The sequence below is a fragment of the Volvox carteri genome (genome assembly GCF_000143455.1).
Source record: "Volvox carteri f. nagariensis unplaced genomic scaffold VOLCAscaffold_42, whole genome shotgun sequence".
NCBI classification, from domain to species: Eukaryota; Viridiplantae; Chlorophyta; class Chlorophyceae; order Chlamydomonadales; family Volvocaceae; genus Volvox; species Volvox carteri.
The window spans coordinates 149744-165649 of NW_003307585.1; the positions used below are offsets into that span (position 1 = coordinate 149744).

General features: G+C 55.2%; 3 protein-coding genes across 3 annotated transcripts; 2 read left to right on the forward strand and 1 right to left on the reverse strand.

Annotated features, from left to right (window-relative positions):
* Nucleotides 1-157: 157 nt before the first annotated feature.
* Nucleotides 158-6402, reverse strand: VOLCADRAFT_106342 (uncharacterized protein). Its single transcript, XM_002954352.1, has 11 exons — nt 6077-6402; nt 5936-6002; nt 5753-5863; nt 5341-5424; nt 4934-5008; nt 4390-4491; nt 3814-3933; nt 2621-2740; nt 2088-2192; nt 1821-1907; nt 158-1431 (listed from the first exon to the last, which is right to left on the reverse strand). The coding sequence occupies exons 1-11, from the start codon at nt 6136-6138 to the stop codon at nt 1291-1293; spliced, it is 1074 nt and encodes a 357-aa protein (XP_002954398.1). The 5' UTR covers nt 6139-6402; the 3' UTR covers nt 158-1290.
* Nucleotides 6403-6499: 97 nt separating this feature from the next.
* On the forward strand, nt 6500-9982 carry VOLCADRAFT_121292 (uncharacterized protein). The gene is made up of 9 exons (XM_002954283.1): nt 6500-6666; nt 6792-6921; nt 6994-7322; nt 7427-7626; nt 7681-7768; nt 7852-7934; nt 8229-8345; nt 8743-8805; nt 9175-9982. The coding sequence occupies exons 1-9, from the start codon at nt 6534-6536 to the stop codon at nt 9559-9561; spliced, it is 1530 nt and encodes a 509-aa protein (XP_002954329.1). The 5' UTR covers nt 6500-6533; the 3' UTR covers nt 9562-9982.
* Nucleotides 9983-11005: 1023 nt separating this feature from the next.
* On the forward strand, nt 11006-14417 carry VOLCADRAFT_106344 (uncharacterized protein; the record flags this gene model as incomplete). Its single annotated transcript, XM_002954284.1, has 9 exons — nt 11006-11080; nt 11156-11207; nt 11286-11347; nt 11495-11606; nt 12010-12126; nt 12408-12501; nt 13005-13155; nt 13653-13926; nt 14253-14417. The coding sequence occupies exons 1-9, from the start codon at nt 11070-11072 to the stop codon at nt 14415-14417; spliced, it is 1038 nt and encodes a 345-aa protein (XP_002954330.1). The 5' UTR covers nt 11006-11069.
* Nucleotides 14418-15906: the final 1489 nt, after the last annotated feature.

Below are 15906 nucleotides of genomic sequence, written 5' to 3' on the forward strand. Positions count from 1 at the left end.
CGGCCGGACGCTTGGGGGCAGCATAATGAGTGGCGTGGTGCGTGGCGCCCAATGGTTTCGGAATAGCTTGGTCGAGGGGCGCGCCTTTGCAAGCAATTTTTGACGCCAGAATTGCCTTCCCCTTTACCGGGACATTGATGTGGAGGGAAAGCGCTCAGGGCTCTTTAAGAAGATTACATTCATCCCTCACTGTTGCATTCAAACCTTGCCAGTTGCACGCAGCTATGCAAGAAAAATCGTTACATACTGAACCTCATTAGGAAGAACGATGCGCACTTGCGTACAACCATTGGATGGTGCGGCCTCCGGACTACCGTTTGATACGGCATACTAGGCGGCCTCACCCGTGGAGGCGTCATCCCACAGGCAAAAACGCGACACGTACCGCACGGACCACCCAAAGCCTTACCCTGTCTGAGATGATATTCCTGACCGTTGAGGTGGTGGCAACATGCTCAGTACGACTGCACCCTGAACACGCAGAAGATGCACATGTATACACGCGCGCAAAGTAACCCTAGTCTGGAACACCAGTCATGCAAGACCACCCGGGCGCAGCGATAAAAGCACATGCAGCCATACCCCTACGCATTGCCGGGGGACAAGCGTCTCACTCCGCCACCGCCGCACTGCATTTTCTGCTTGGGAACACACTTGACATTTTGGGCCTTCACTGCCGCTACCGCCATCCTCGGCAGGCAGCAGAGGCGGCTTCAGCGACCCAAGGATGGCGTCTTGCAGCCAGCATGGACAGCCCCAGTTCAGTGAACCTGCTCTTTATGCACGCTGTTCATATCATGTACGTGGCCACGCCTTTTTCAAAACTCCTCCATATGCTCCTGTCCTACATGGAAGATATGGACGTTCCTTTCGCACTTTCTGCGGCTGATAATGATGCGCTGACGCATGGTTCTGAGTACCTACCCCTTGCTGCCTGCCAACGGGAGCGAGCCCACCTGTGGCATATGTACACGAAAAGTGAGCCAATTCCTGATCACCTGCTTCCCAGCCGCATTGCATCCGCTCTGTTGACAGCTGTACCGCACCGGACAGGTTGCCTTCGCCCCACGGAGTTTGGTCTCCACACAGCCTCTCATCATTTCCTGCCAATAATTGCCAGCATGTGCTATGATGCAGGCAATGTCCCCTGCTAACATACTCACAGAATACCTGCCAGGAAGGTTGTGACCTTAATAGCCATAACCTTCCCAAGGCCGTTGCCAATGCCCTGCACCAGCGCCGCCGTGCCGTGAGTTTTTTTTACCTCACTGATCTACTACTAGTTTCGCTTTACTTCTTCTTGGCAGCTGCCTTGGCCTTTTCCGCCTTCTTCGCCTTCTTGCGCGCAATCTCCTTGGCCTTCTTGTATGCACGCCACGCCGCCTGGACCACGCGCGCCGCATGGTTGCGGCGTAGGTTTAGCAACGCCGCCTGGGGAAGGGAGGATAAGAATGTCACCGGGGGAAAGAGCACAAGCAGGTACAAGTATTGGGGCGCAAGGACCTGGAGGTCTCCATTCGGAAAGGTGGGCATGAGCACTTAGGTTTTCCAGCACCAGCCGAAGGGTCCAAAAGCCTCGTAGGCCGATAGGTTCTTATAGTGCTTTGGGACCAGGCTTCCATACAATTCCAGGCAGCCAGGGAGCACAGTGCAGCCCCAAAGTCACCACCCCTCACACGTAGGCTCTCTCACCCACTTATCCGCAAGCTGACCTCGCCCATCCAACTGTCCGCCCAGAAAGGCCGCCAGTGTTCCCTTCCCATGCCCAAGAATTTGTCAGAGTCAGCTTGCTTCCTGAACCTCATACCCGCTCCCCCCACCTGGAATCGCTGCTCCGCCAGCCGTCTCTCCCGCTCCTCGTACTCCAGCCGCTCCTGGTACATCTCACTCCAACCGCGGTTGTACTCCTGCAGCAGAAGGACCCATAGGCACGAAGTAGACCATAACTGCCGATCCAGAAGTATCAAGTGCATCAAAATGTTTACGGTATTTTCATGCGGTCAAGCAAGCTTTCCATGCGCTGTCCCTGCGGCAATCATAACCGGTGCATCCAAACTACCGCTGCCCTATACTACCCTTGCACCCACATGCAGCTGACTGAGCACTTCCTCGTACTCGGCCCGCGCCTTAGCCAACTCCTCCTCCTTTGCGCCCACGTCTGCATCGTACTCGCCAATCTGGACCTCCACGTCCTGAGAAAACATTGCGAATGGGCCCCGTTAGACGAGGATGATAGTAAGCGAGCAGAAACGGGGGAAAGAAGCGAATGCGATGGGATCTGGGGAAGAAGAGTGCACAGACGAGGACGTAGTCAGCGATTACGCGCGGTGAAGCATGGGCGCGATGGCCCTGAACAACCTCAGAAGCCGTGACACCTACGGAGCCGGGATTAAAACGGGTCAGCAGGCGGGATAGCCGCTGCTCGGGAGGGGATGGCAGCAAACGCTCTTTCGGCCTCGGACAGCCCACCCCGCTCATCGTACCCACTAGGCCCCCAACGTAAAGTGCCGAAAGTGCCCCAGCGCTGAATCGAACGAATGCCTTAAAGACAACCTGTCCGTCAGCGCGCTCTCCATTGATCGTCGCGCGCTGTGGCTGCTTTTCCTCCTCGGATTCGCACCTGCTCTGCGCGCTTCCTAGCCTTCCGCAGCAGCGCCTCGTTGTCCTTGTGCTCCGCTCTCAGCCGGGCCAGCTCCGTACGGGCAGCCGCAAGCTCCTTTGTCGCCAGAGCCAGGTCGGCCTGAGAGCAGAAAGCAAGTTCAGACAGCAGGTTAGGTAAGGAAGCAACTAGCTCGCGGGGAGGGCCGCTCCTGGTTAGGAGAGTGAGGTACATCCTGAAGCAGGGCCCCAAGCATAACGGAAGAACAGTTCCAGATTGACAATCCTGCGCTCTCCATGATACTTAAGGCCCTCTACGCTTAAGGCTCTTCCACGCAACCATACGAGGTCACTGGAATGGACAGAAGGCCTCAAGCGGCCGTGTACGTCTCAATGCTGGCGGCCTTCGCATACAGCTCCTCATGCATGTAATGTAATGTAATGTAATGTAATGTTACAGAGTGGGAGGCTTCTGGGCCGCTTTATCACATTGTCAATTCTAGATCATTTATCACCTTATAGCACCATCCACCACTACCACCTGTACTTCGCCATACGAACTGTAAGTCCAAGGCGGCGGATCCAGCCTTCAGGGACCCCTCCTCATCCATTCACCCGAACACCCGAAGAGACAGAGGGTTTGGCAATCGCCACCAATCCAGCGTGCGAATCTGGTCCATCAACTGTGACCTCAACTCCACATCTCAGCAGCTAACCATAATCTCGCGCTCCCGACTAATTCGGGGGTCTCCCCAGGAATCGAACCCAGGACCTTAAACCGCTAATTGCAGTAGTGTCAACCCAGACCCAGACCAGACCTCCTCATGCAACATTTGACGGATAATGCTTGGTCTTAAACAAGTTTTTTAAGCATAAAAAGTTTAGCTCGTCGGGTTTCTTACGAGCCGTCCTGCCAAAACAGGGAACTAAGGCCGCGGGCGCCGCTGCCTCCCCCTTACCAGCTTCCCTCAGCCACACACGTTGACTTCCTGGTACTACTAATCAAAGCGGTCAAAAAGAACCCCCAAAACGCTTTCCTTGTGCCCATCCAGCGGCCCCTTACCTTTGGCCCCTCACCCTAGCCGCAAACAATGCCCAAAGCGCCCTGTCTCAAACCCAATACTGCACCCAGTAAGCTCGGACAAGCACACTGGTTCAACTTCGCTCTGAAATCCATGCTTTCCAACCTCTCAACTTCTTGGGGCCTGGACGTACCTGGAACGCCGATCGGTCGGCGTCAGCCTGTGACTTGGCGGCCGCCTCGATGGCTGTCCTTGACTGCGCAGTGCTGCTCTGCACGTCGGCCACCTCACCGCGCGCCCGGTCCTCCGACACCTACGCCGTGTTGTCAGTTGGGTAAGGAAAAAGGTCAGGGGAGGCCACAGAGCCCCTACATCCAGGGCCATAAGGATGGATCAGCCGCACATAGGCAGCCGCGAAGCAGCCGATGGCACGCCCAAGTAACGACCGTGGCGGACGGCCGTGGCGTGAAGGGTACTCGGCATCACACGCTACGGTGCCCATCCAGGCCGCTACCGCCAGATTGATGGTTTTCACTTGCCTTGCGATACCTGCAACCATTGCCGCCAAGAAATTTCCCCCCGGAATTCTCCCACGTAAACGTGAGAAACCTGGTCCCCGTATACAATCGCGCCATCTGCCGGGCTGTCTTAACACCGTCACCTAGGCCGCCCGTCCCTGCAATAGGCGCGCCTTTGCCACGGCCTCTCACGCATACATGCCATCAACAAGTCTGCAGCTCCCCTCCCGTATGCGACGCGTTCGACCTGCCTGAATGCTCCCCGCTGCCTTCTGCAGTTCCACTCTCTGCAGCCGAAGCTTCTGCTCCAGCTGAAGCCGCTCAGCTACCGCTCGCTCCTCGCGGTCACGGACCTGTGCAATGTAGACCAAGAGCAAGTCCACATCAAAAGTGTTTTTGCTAAGCTGCCCAACTGCTGGCTTACTGCATGCGTACCCGCGCCAGCTTACCTCGCCTTGATGAAATACATATCTGTTGCAAACTGTTCATAGTAAGCCCAAGACCCAGCTCTCAAAAGAACCGCGAAGGAAGAAAGCTGGAGGTCTAAGCTTCAGACGTCCGTCGAGCGCCTAGCCAATACAGAATGGCGTTTGCATAGCCGCAGGCAGGATGCAGAACTATGAACTGAGCTTCGGCTCCTGACCCTCATGGGTTGGCAACCTCAAATAATCCCAGCTTCTTCACTTGCCACGCAGCGGGTGGTCGATGAAAAGAGCATTAGGTTGACCTTTGCCCGTTAAAGTTCCCATGCATCACCACCAGCACTTACACCCCTCAACTCTGCCCCTCGCCCACCTCCTCAAAATATTCCCGATTGCTGCTGTCCTCTTCCACCGTCGTCGTAAGCCGCTTTTGCGTGAACAGCCTCAGCTGCGAGCGAAGGACAGCGGGTGGAAGGTTATCAACCCGACGGCTGCTGCTGGGCCCAAACGGCCATTCCAGGACATGCAAGCTTCCGGTGAGATGCGGGCTTCTCCCGCGCACACATAATGGGAGTTCAACCCTTCTCAACCCAAAGTGTAGTGAAGCTATGAAGCTCATGGGTCTGATGACCGGCGGCAGCGACTCTGCATCTCTGGAACACAACGGCGACAGTCAGGAGGTTCACGGCTCTGGGAGGTGCCACATTAATGCAAGGCGCGTAAGCGCTCCTAAGAACGGCCTCAGGCATACGGAAAAAAGAGTGCCTCCATGCCACCCACCTGATCGAAGTATTGAAGCGCTTGCAAGATGCCGTATGTGCGCTCGTAAGGAAGGACCTGGAGCCGCTGTGCTGACGGTGATTTCTGCGGTAATAAGCACACGGTTGTTTTTTTGGAGTGGTACGCGGTTTTGAGGCTTGAGGCAACAGCTTAGCGGTGTGCAGGTAAGGTGTTCAGAGTCCATCCTGACGCTAGGACCTGCTCAACCAGTCGCCTGGGTTCTTTCGCAAGGATGGACGCTGGGCCATGGTGGTTACGGGGCCCATTCTGGCCTGTTGAGGTGCCCAAGGCGCGTGCATGTACGATGCTACACAGCGGACCCGCCGGAGGTAAATCTCCACAAAACTGCCCAGTGCTGCGCGATCCCCTTTGTCCAAGCAAGCCCGAGTGCATGCTATATGGCCAATCTTGCCTTAAGTAGGCGCACGAGCTCCAGAGTTGACGCTTGTAGCTGTTCATTGTTGAGCGTTGATTTCGCCGTTTGAAGTAGCTGGCGGTGCTTGATCAGAGTGTTTGCCAGATCCTTCGGGTCAGCAGGCATGGATTACAGCCTTCGCGTGGGGACGCATTCTGCGGCATGTGGCACTCTCCCTACCTCCCCCAGCATATCACGCAGCTGCTCTGCTGTATCCAGCACATCTTGGGTGATGTATGATACCAACCTGTAAATCGGTAACCATTATGAAGATGATGCGTATCGATGGATGTCATGACGCTATCCCACGCGTTATTTCACCTGAGCCCCTCCAGCGTCTCATCTAGCACGCTCAGGACCCGCCCGGCCTCCAAGGAGTTCATAACTGCAGAAGAGCGACCGTGGCCTGCGAGTCGAGAGTCTCACAGGAACTTGGACTTTCGGAAAAGCAAGTACTTTTGCTTATGTCCTGAGACACTTTGCCTAATGTTAGTTGGTGCTCGGCACCCATATCAGACGGCTTGCCAACTGTCACGACCAATTCGCGCGGCCTTTTACAACAAGTCGTGCAGGGTACGGACGCTGGGGACGTTCTCGTCGAGCCCCTTGCTGCAAAGGTAACTATTGTATACTCAAGTAAATAATTGTATCGTTTTGCGCCGGGCTTTGCGGAACTTTTTAGGTTACAGTGTTGGACTGCCGACAGCTCCATATGTGGCCGACTTGATCAATGATGATGCAGGTCGTGTAGGGGATTTTAGGTAGTTCCTGGCGTCCCATGTTCAAGAAGTTGTGGAAAAAGGTTAAGAAGAGCCTTGGCAACCACCCCACAAGTAGGAAGGTCGAGGCGCCGAGGCTTGGGCCTCCTCAGCCCGAAATTCTTAACTGCTCCAAACCCGCTAAACAACTGGGTGAGGCAAAGCGTGACCGGGGTGATTAAGTTGCCCTTACACAAACGCGGCTTTCGGAGTTCACTGTTTTCCAAGGTCTTTCATGCGGAGCTCATGTTGCTTACAAAGTTGAGCATGGCTTGCAGTTCCGGCTGCAGCCAGCAACCACGAAATGGCATCGGCGACGGAGGCTGCAAGACCAGTAAGGTCAGCAGGAGCATGCCCGTCATATGCAGCGAAATCTGTTGTGGGCCAACGTATGACTATGGAAGACAGGTAAGAGGATAGGACCTGCTGATGGGAGGGTAGATATCTTTTCGTTAAAAGTACATCTTTTACCCTTCGCAGTTGGCAGGCAGTACCTGACTTGCTTGTAGTGCCAAAGTGGTGGACTTGCAATGCACGAGATCGCCTGCCGCCGATGATGATAGCGCCAGCGGAAGGGGCAGGGGATCCCCAGCCTACACAGCAACCATGCCAGGATAAAGGTCATGGGGCTGTTACGATGGCCTCATCGGCAGTACCGATTATTTCTGGGGAAACTGAGCAGCCATCCGCTAATTCTGGGACAGCACAAGCGGTTTCGCGGCCTGTGCTGGACCCAAAGCTGCAAGCCGAAAAGCATGGCAACGACCCGGTTACGGTACACTTCTTTGCTGTGTATGATGGTCACGGCGGTGAGCACTTGCTACCTTTTGGGGTTGTGAGCTGTGCAAGCTGTGTGCTTTGTAGCTGGGCGAACCGGGTTTTCCAGCCTAACCTTCGATTTTCCAAACCGTAGGGCCCGATGTCGCAAAGCATTGTGCAAAGAGCTTGCATGAACATCTGAAAGCGGTCGTGGGGGCCAGCGTCAAGTCAGATGGCACATCTATTTCCGGCCCACAAGCCCCGGCACCGGCCCCCGCACCGAACGGCCCATCGGAGACGGGAGAGCCGGCTGCAGCGGGCGAGCAGCAGCCAGCGGAGGTTTGGCCTGCCCAGGTCGATGGCATGGAGGCTGCCTTGAAGGCTGCCTTCTTGCACACTGATACGCAGTTGGCCCAAAACCGCAGTGCGCACGAGGTCGGTACAACAGCCGTCGTCTCGCTTGTTACCGCGCAGACTCTTTGGATTGGGAACTGCGGTGAGTACGTTTCCGAACATCTGCGGACCGGCTTGAATGCCCCGCAGACTCGGGCCAACTCCGTACCTTTACCATGCTTGCAGGTGACTCTCGAGCACTTCTCTGCAGAGAGCGTGAGGCTGTGGCGCTAAGCTTGGACCACAAAGCCACCCGCGTAGACGAAGTGGTAGGGTTATGTGCATTTGACATGGACGGGAAGACTGGAGATGTAATGCGGCGGTGCATCCTATGCTTGTGGTCATCGGGCAATTATGCCCCTACATGGTCATGCGAATAGCTTCTCCTAACGTAATCGTGCTTAATATAACTTAATTAAGTTGTAGAGACCACTTAGCGTCTGGCACGTGACTACCTAAATAGCTAATTCATATGGCTCTAACTCACCCTTGGCATTTGCGCCTGAACCGAGAGGTCCGCTTCCATCACATAATGTCCCTTTGCCATCTGCACTGGGTTACAGTCTCGCGTGGAGCAGGCAGGCGGTTACGTGTGGTGGGACCGCGTCATGGGAGAGCTGGCCGTAAGCAGAGCCATTGGCGACCATTGCCTGCGACCATTCGTGATCGCGGAGCCAGAGGTAGGCCGGAGACCCAGGTTGCCAATTTGAAGTGCAGCCACACAATGGTCCACCGCAATGTGATGCATTTGGAATGCCGAATCCATTGTGTGCCGTCAATGGAGAAGGATTTCGTGTCGCCCCACAATGGGCACTTTCTTTCTTATCTGCGAAGGGCCAGCTGAATGTCTATGCCCGATAACGGACTTTGCAAATGTCGCATCGGAAGGCAGGTTGAATATGCAGGTTTTGCGGTATTCCTAAATGCCGCTGGTGCTTGGAAGGGTTATTTGACATGCATTTTGATCTTGCCTTGGATGCACGGCCCTGTTATCTTGCTCAACATGACTGTAAACAAGGTCTGTATCGTGTAAGTAGAAGGGTGAGATGACGTCTCCTGTTTCCCGTCCATAATCAGATTACGTCGGTTCTGCGCCGGCCTGAAGACCAACTGCTCATCATGGCGAGCGACGGGCTTTGGGTGAGTGGGTTCCTTACCGCCCCAGTGCTTTCTGTTGCTGTACTTGTAAATTCCACGTGCGCTGTTTAGAAGCTTCAGCCACGGTCGTGGCTCGGCAAATGCATCATATCAGTAGCCATTGGTGTGCAACAGTACCATAATGCCACCAATACTGTCAGTTCTCGGCATCAGCTCTTCAGGCGTTGTGCACTTTATTTGGCAGCCCCGCATTGATTCAGGTTATATATGGCGTGTACCTAGTATAACAGCGATGATGTTTTCGGCTACATGGACTCAGCTGATAACCCAGTGCGCAACGAGCTCCATGCTTGGCATATGCATGCTTGCATGTCTGCCTAAGCTGATTGCTCGTTCTCGCGTATACGTCAGGACGTTTTCACAAATGAGGAGGCGCGCGCCCTGGCCCTGGAGAAATTTAACGGTGAGCTACAACGCACATCCAGCAGCAAGATGGCGGTCAAAAAGGCCGCCAGTTCCTTAGCCAAGGCGGCGCTCGCGAAGGGCAGCCGCGACAACGTGACGGTTGTGGTTGTCGACATGCGCCTCCATGGCTACAAGTCCAGCCATAACGGCACAATGGTCCACAGCACAAGCGTCCCCGTAAACAACACTGGCACGCCTCGGTCAGGGCCGTCGCAGTCTGGAAGCGGGGGTTTGCTCGCGCCGGGAGATCACCAACAGCAGCCGCAGCGACAGTCGCCGCAACACATCGAGGCGTCCCCAAAAACACCCGTGGCCTCCGATGCGGATGACTGAATGACTGACATCTTGGTGCAAAAGGCAGGGACTTGGATTCGTTATAGTTGCGTTTGGCAGTGTGTTGCAAGGGTCGGCTCTGAGACTGTTTGGCATGCAGCGCGCGCTGCAAAGCAAGAAGGCTGTGCAGGCGGTTCTGGCTTTTCTTGGCATGTCGATTGCAGGGATGCTTACCTTAAGTGAGCGCTTACCATTGCTAGTTTTGCGGTCTCGGGTGTCGGTGGGGAAAAACTTGGCGCCGGTGCATGTTTCGTCGATCGACATTCCTAGCCCGCGCCAAAGCTCTGTCGGTGATCGGTCGAGGGTGTTTGCCGACGTCCGCTGGAATAAAGGGATGGTTGGTCAAAACGCAATGGCCATCCCAACGTTCCGGAACGTTGCCAACAAAAGAGGCAAGAAGCATGGTAGTACTGTTCGTGTGCCGGGCCTCACTCTCCAACCGCCCGTTTCTTTCTCCCTGTGTACTGCCTTCCTATCCCATGGAACGATCGCAGGCTTGAACGCTTGTGTAGAGGGACTTAAAAATGCTGGGGTGCTAAAGGATGACAGCTGTTGATTGAGCTTTATGTTCATGTGGTTTTCTTTTTGGATTGCAAGTTGCCGCACAAGCGTTGCCTTTTCTGCTGTTATGCGGTTTGGGGGGCTTTTGGCATGCCGTCATGCAGGTGGATTTGAAGGCGACGGTGGGGGAAAGGTCCATTTTAGGAGGTGAAGGCCCGGGGGCCGGCCCAGCTGTGCGCCTCTGCATCGTTTCCCATGAATGCAATGAATTATCCCCTTTGTCCGGAACGTACAACGGGCTTGCTATGCGCTTGTTTTTTATTGCTCCGTAGTAGCGGTGCGAATGCATAGCGGGAGAAACTCAAACTCGGATCAACAGCCTTCACTAGTATGGGAACTTGGCAACTTCGGCAAGTGCAAGCCTATTGCTTCGCGTAACATGTTGCGCGCAGGCGGCGCACATGAGCGCGGCTTGGCCTGTGCGGGGATTGCCGTGTGGTTGGATGTTGTGTGCGGGAGAAGCACTGCTGGACTTGTGCTTGTTTGGCTTTTGATAGCAATAATGTCACTTGGGATGCGACGCCTATTGTGCTTCCATGTGTTGGTATTGAGATCCATGTTGGCTTAAAAATCCTGTCATATGGTGAAAGTGAGGCATGGATTTGGCTTTGGCCTGCAAACTGGACGGATGCAAGCAAACTTCTGGTTGGCACCTCGCGTACCTGGTTTGGTCACAATCCTTACGCGCCATGCATTAGCTGGGGCTCTGGCCTATAGGTACATGTTTTGCTTCTCTGGATGATTAGCCGATTTAACGGTGCCAAATTCTGAAAATTCAGTCTGATAACCCTAATTTGTTCTTCAATGGCATGCTTTCGGTTATCAGTTGACAGGTACTTGAACCTGTATAGCACCGCCAGCACGTAGACAGGCAAACGGGCGCATAACTTCAGTCGATTTAAGGGACTTCAAAAACGTGAAAGAACTGCCTGCACGTCAGTAGCATAATGACCTCCAAGTAGGTGACTGACGTCTTGGATGACGTTGAATAACAAAGCTTAGGCCTATTATAATCTGCTTCCTTCATTCGTAGGAGTTATGTTGCCATACCTTGCCCATCACATCCTACCGTTAATGTCGGGAAGGTGCGCGGCGGCTGCGCCTCATCGTAACACCTTGCCTCCTTTTTGGGGTAGCAACTCACATATTGACTCTTGGTTCAGGTTATAAAAGCAGCACTTGAGGAGGACGCCGGTGACCGTGGAGATGTCACCACGCTCGCGACGTAAGTTGATGGCAAAGCTGTATTGACAGGTTCTCAGCGCGACCGATCAATTGACGACTTGATGAATTGAAACAGTGTATGGTCTCGCAGCACAACCTTTGGGTTGCGTCTAATCACAATTACGAAGATATGAAATTATCCTTGCAGGATCCCGCCGGAAACACAGGCAGTAGCGACATTCACAGCGAAGAGTGTCGGAATCGTTGCGGGCTTCGGTATTGCGGATGAAGTTCTAGCGACGGTTGACCCCTCTGTTCAGGTACGAATCAATTCTGTGCAAGTCGCTTGTCAACCAGCCACCAGCTCGTCAAGCTTGAGAGCCTAGCTGCGCTTTGTGCTGCGGCTTTGTGTTACAGTAGTGAAGAAGCGTACCTACCGCGCGTCCCCATTGCCCACCCCTTGAGACATTCCCTGAAGGCACGTGGCGGCGAGCTGCGGAACCCTAAGTTTGCAACATTGCCAGATGGCTGCCGCAGCAGCCCATGCTCTCTCTCATACATTACAGCGACCGACTGGAGCTCCTTTAACACATGCGCCAACTGGCCAGGCTTGCAATCCGGTCCCTAACCCCCCATTCCCGCTGCCACGTTGGATTGGCGCCACACTCTTGGGTTCCCGTCAACCTTTCCGTTCGCCCTTCGGCCCAACGGACTGCGGGACAGGTGGAATGGCGGGCTCGCGATGGCGACCGAGTGGACCAGGGGCAGGTGCTGGGGGTACTGAGGGGCAGCGCCCGGGCAATACTGGTGGCGGAACGGGTCATGCTCAACTTTATGCAGGTATGTGTGGGTCCGTACGGCGTCTATGACGTAAAGGGCGCAGGCGCTCTAATCTGCGCGGGATGTATAGCCGCGATCCCAAGAACTGTTGCAGGCATGTTGGCATGCTGGCTGGCCAAGCGTAGTGGTGGTGGGTCGACAACGCGTCAACTCATCTGCCGGTCCGCTTGCCTGCTACTGTAATCACGTTTTCCACACCACCTGGGTAGTGCGTCTGCGATCCCCATCCTCACCTGCTGTGTCTTGCACCTTCGGACCCCTGTCGGACTCCTCTCCGTCAGCGCATGAGCGGTATCGCCACCGCCACTGCCGCTATGGTATCAGCCCTGGATGGGCTACCCACCAAGGTCTTGGAGACTCGCAAGACTGCGCCCGGTGGGTGATTGACTGAATGACTGGTTGTGTGGCTGGCTGGCTGGATAACCGGCTGGATAGCTCGTGGGCGTCCGTCCAGTGCCTTCCGCGTCGTGTTTTAGACCCGTCAGCGAGCAGGATGAAGCGAGCTGCTGGCGACTGAAAGTTATGATGCATCAAAATGCCTGTTCGAAACCTAGAAACTGCATCCAAGTAGCACGTCATCGCATCCTGTCACATCCCAAATGGGTTGTTAATCTGACACGTTGAGCTCACCCTCGCGGGCCGCGGACTATGCAGCTGCCATTTTCCCGGCGTGCGGTGGAATGCCTAGAGATCTTCCCGGGGGGGGGTAATGTCGCGTGAACGGCGCAACGTGGCTGCTATTGCTGCCACCACCGCGTGTGACCCACATCACCTGGTCACTTCTCACACACTGCATCCGCAACCCGACCTAGGTTCACGTCCAGATCTTTACATGTACACACCCTCGCACCGCACCGCACCGCACCGAACTGCTTCAGGTCTTCGTCTGCTGGATAAGTGGGCAGTGCTTATCGGCGGGGGCACCAACCACCGGATGGGGTTGTACGACATGATGATGATCAAGGACAACCATATCGCGGCGGCAGGCGGTATCCGGGCGGCGGTGCAGCGAGCAGAGGAATACATCAGGTGTTGAGTGTGGCGGCTTATTGTGCTTTGGGGTGGGTTCGAGCAGGGGCTTACAAGCGGGGCCGGTGCGATTGGCAGGGTTGGGTGATCGATTTTAACTCAGCTTACAGGCAAGCAGCACACAGGGGGAAGAACATGTCCGTGCATTCGTGTGTTTTCATTTGCGGCACACGTGGCCGGGTAGGTGTCTGCGAACAAGGGGGCCCTTTTCCCTGGGGACCTTGCTCTTGCGAAGAGGAGCACCATGTGGCTTGCCGTACTAGCAATTCAGACCACCTCGCAGCACCAAACTAACCAAACCCAGGACTATGCAATCACCAGCGCATGCACGCACTTTGGCGGGTATACATACGTAGGCTCCCCCCCCCCCCAAACCACCACCCCAATGGACACCACCTACATGCTCCTCTCCCCTCTTAAGGCCCCCACCCGGGTCGGTACTACCGTCCCCTGGGTTTGCGGCTTCATATCTGTCCCATCCTACTCCCCTCCCCCAGGGACCAAGGTCTGGGGGATTCCATGAGCATCGAGGTGGAGACGTCCACACTGGAAGAGGTGGACGAAGTAGTGGAGATACTAAAGGCAACACGTGCTGCTGAAACCGCCGCCGCAGCCGTGACGACAGGCGAGTCCAGCGGCGACGGCGCTCCTGGTCCTGCTCCTCCTCCTGCTGCTGGCGCCGCACCTCACCTACGACGGGTTATGTTGGACAACATGGCCCGGAGGGACCCGACCAAGGAGGGGGGAGTGGATGTGACTCTGCTGGCAGAGGTAGGTCGGGCGAATGTGCTAGTGTGTGGGCGTGTGGGTTACACCTCCTGGAGTTGCGTTGCCCTCCAAAGGGGTCCCAAAACCTGGGGTCCCATTCGAGCCCCGAGGGCGCCCAAGGCTGTCCGAAATAAATAGATGCCGCAGACTTGCACAATCCTATCGGTTAAAAGGAAATAATTATGTCAGGACTAATCGAACTATCCAGGTTACTATTCCGCAATGTGCTTCACAAAAACCCCTCGGTGTAACGTTCAAGTCGCAGCCACTCATTGCAACCAGGTCCGGTCGCTGAATCCCGTCCTGCTGTTTGCCACACGCGTGCGCAGGCGGTGGGACGCATTGGCGACCTGGCGGAGACGGAGGCCTCGGGCAATGTGACACTGTCGTCCATCCGTACCATCGCCGCCACCGGTGTTACCTACGTCAGCGTAGGGGCCTTGACCCACTCGGTGACGGCGCTGGACATCTCGCTCAACATCGAGACGCAATGAGCGTTTGTTTACCCGCGAGTGCGCCGACCAGCAGCAGGTGCTGGTGCCTGGCTAGGCATGCATTGCGCGAGGGAAGTCTCTAGGGTTTAGGGAAGTCTCTATGGCCTCTATGGCCTATGCCTCAAGGGTTTGGAGTTTCAAGCTGCCTAGGTTTCAGAACCAGGGGTCGATGGTGGCACGATGTGGCTGACTGGAGCCCATAATATGCGACGGCTCTGTTGGTTGAGCCAAAGGGGACGATATGTGCAGAGAGCTGGTTCGAATGCTTGATAGGAACAGGGAACGGATCACTCCTCCTGTCCTGTGCTTCCATTTGCTGTGGCAGGGTAAATCACGTTACTGTATGGGTGCCGTAGAAGATAATGTTCGGTGGGGCTTCTGTCCAGCACTGGAGAGGGACCCCGGCCGTAAGGGTACTGTCGAGTTGCACCAGGTGGGAAGGCAAGGTGGGCTTGGCCATGCAGGGAGTCATCTTGAGCGCCTCTTGTGGGGAATGCGCCAAAGCACAGGCAGCCAGGCGTCTTATTTTCTTAACGGCAATTCGATTGCCAGCATTGTTAGTACTGAATAGCTGTTATGGTTGTCGTGCTGAAGACCACAGCAAGTTCGCTCTGGGCACAAGGTCACCTGGCCAGGACTTCGGTTTCCGGTTGTTTTTGACGCGACTGCCTCTGTAAAGCCATTCCCCAAATTGGCTTGACTGCCAACTTGTTCGAGTAGTTCAATACTTCGGAGCAACAACGGCATGACGCAGGCAGAGAGACTTCGATGTAGGCGGGCGTTGTGTGCAGCTGCAAGGACAACCTGTGCAGTGTCGTCTTGTGCATGTTGCTAGTAGAAGCAGCCGAGCAGAACCTTCACACGACCCGTAATGCATCTGTTCTGAAGTGTTTGCAGGGACGCGCGTCATAAACACGTGTTTCTCCTCCTCTTCGCCTATTCACGATCGCCCTTCAGCTAAGTTTCATAAAACCCAGATAGCTCGAGCAATTCACCAGGAGAAGGGCCAGGGTGAGTGGGTCAGCCGCTGATCTGAGGCAGAGGGCCAAGACCACGGACCCAAGGGACAAAAGCAAGACATGCGCCGCAGCCCTGGCACCAGTAGCCACCCCGAAAAGCTTTTCAACCAGGGAGATACAGTACAACAGGCACGGGACACCCATAACAAATGTAAGACGAACTCAAGACAAGCAGCGACGTCATGTAAGCCCTTCCCGAGCGACTCAGGAGTTTACACGGATGCCCTGCTGTTTTTTACCTGCCGGCCCCACGCACGACTTAGTGTGCTGAAATTTTTATACCGTGTCTGACCTGACCAATCCTGTGTTTTAAGTGGCCATAGATGAAGACGTATGTGCCCAATGGCCCCTTTGACATGTCATTATCAACGCTGGCCCAAAGTATAGCATCAACCCAGAAGACCACCGTTCAAAACCACCCTCGATTCAGCACCGCGGCCACTAGGCACGACCATGCTGGAGACGTTAAC

Coding starts and splice junctions, on each gene's coding strand:
- VOLCADRAFT_106342 (XM_002954352.1), bottom strand. CDS start 6,138: ATGAACTCCTTGGAGGCCGGGCGGGTCCTGAGCGTGCTAGATGAGACG. Junction 5,864..5,935: donor TGCGTGATATGCTGGGGGAG/GTAGGGAGAGTG, acceptor GCTGACCCGAAG/GATCTGGCAAACACTCTGAT. Junction 5,009..5,340: donor CGCTTCAATACTTCGATCAG/GTGGGTGGCATG, acceptor CTTCGCTCGCAG/CTGAGGCTGTTCACGCAAAA.
- VOLCADRAFT_121292 (XM_002954283.1), top strand. CDS start 6,534: ATGTTCAAGAAGTTGTGGAAAAAGGTTAAGAAGAGCCTTGGCAACCAC. Junction 8,346..8,742: donor TCGTGATCGCGGAGCCAGAG/GTAGGCCGGAGA, acceptor GTCCATAATCAG/ATTACGTCGGTTCTGCGCCG. Junction 8,806..9,174: donor TGGCGAGCGACGGGCTTTGG/GTGAGTGGGTTC, acceptor CGTATACGTCAG/GACGTTTTCACAAATGAGGA.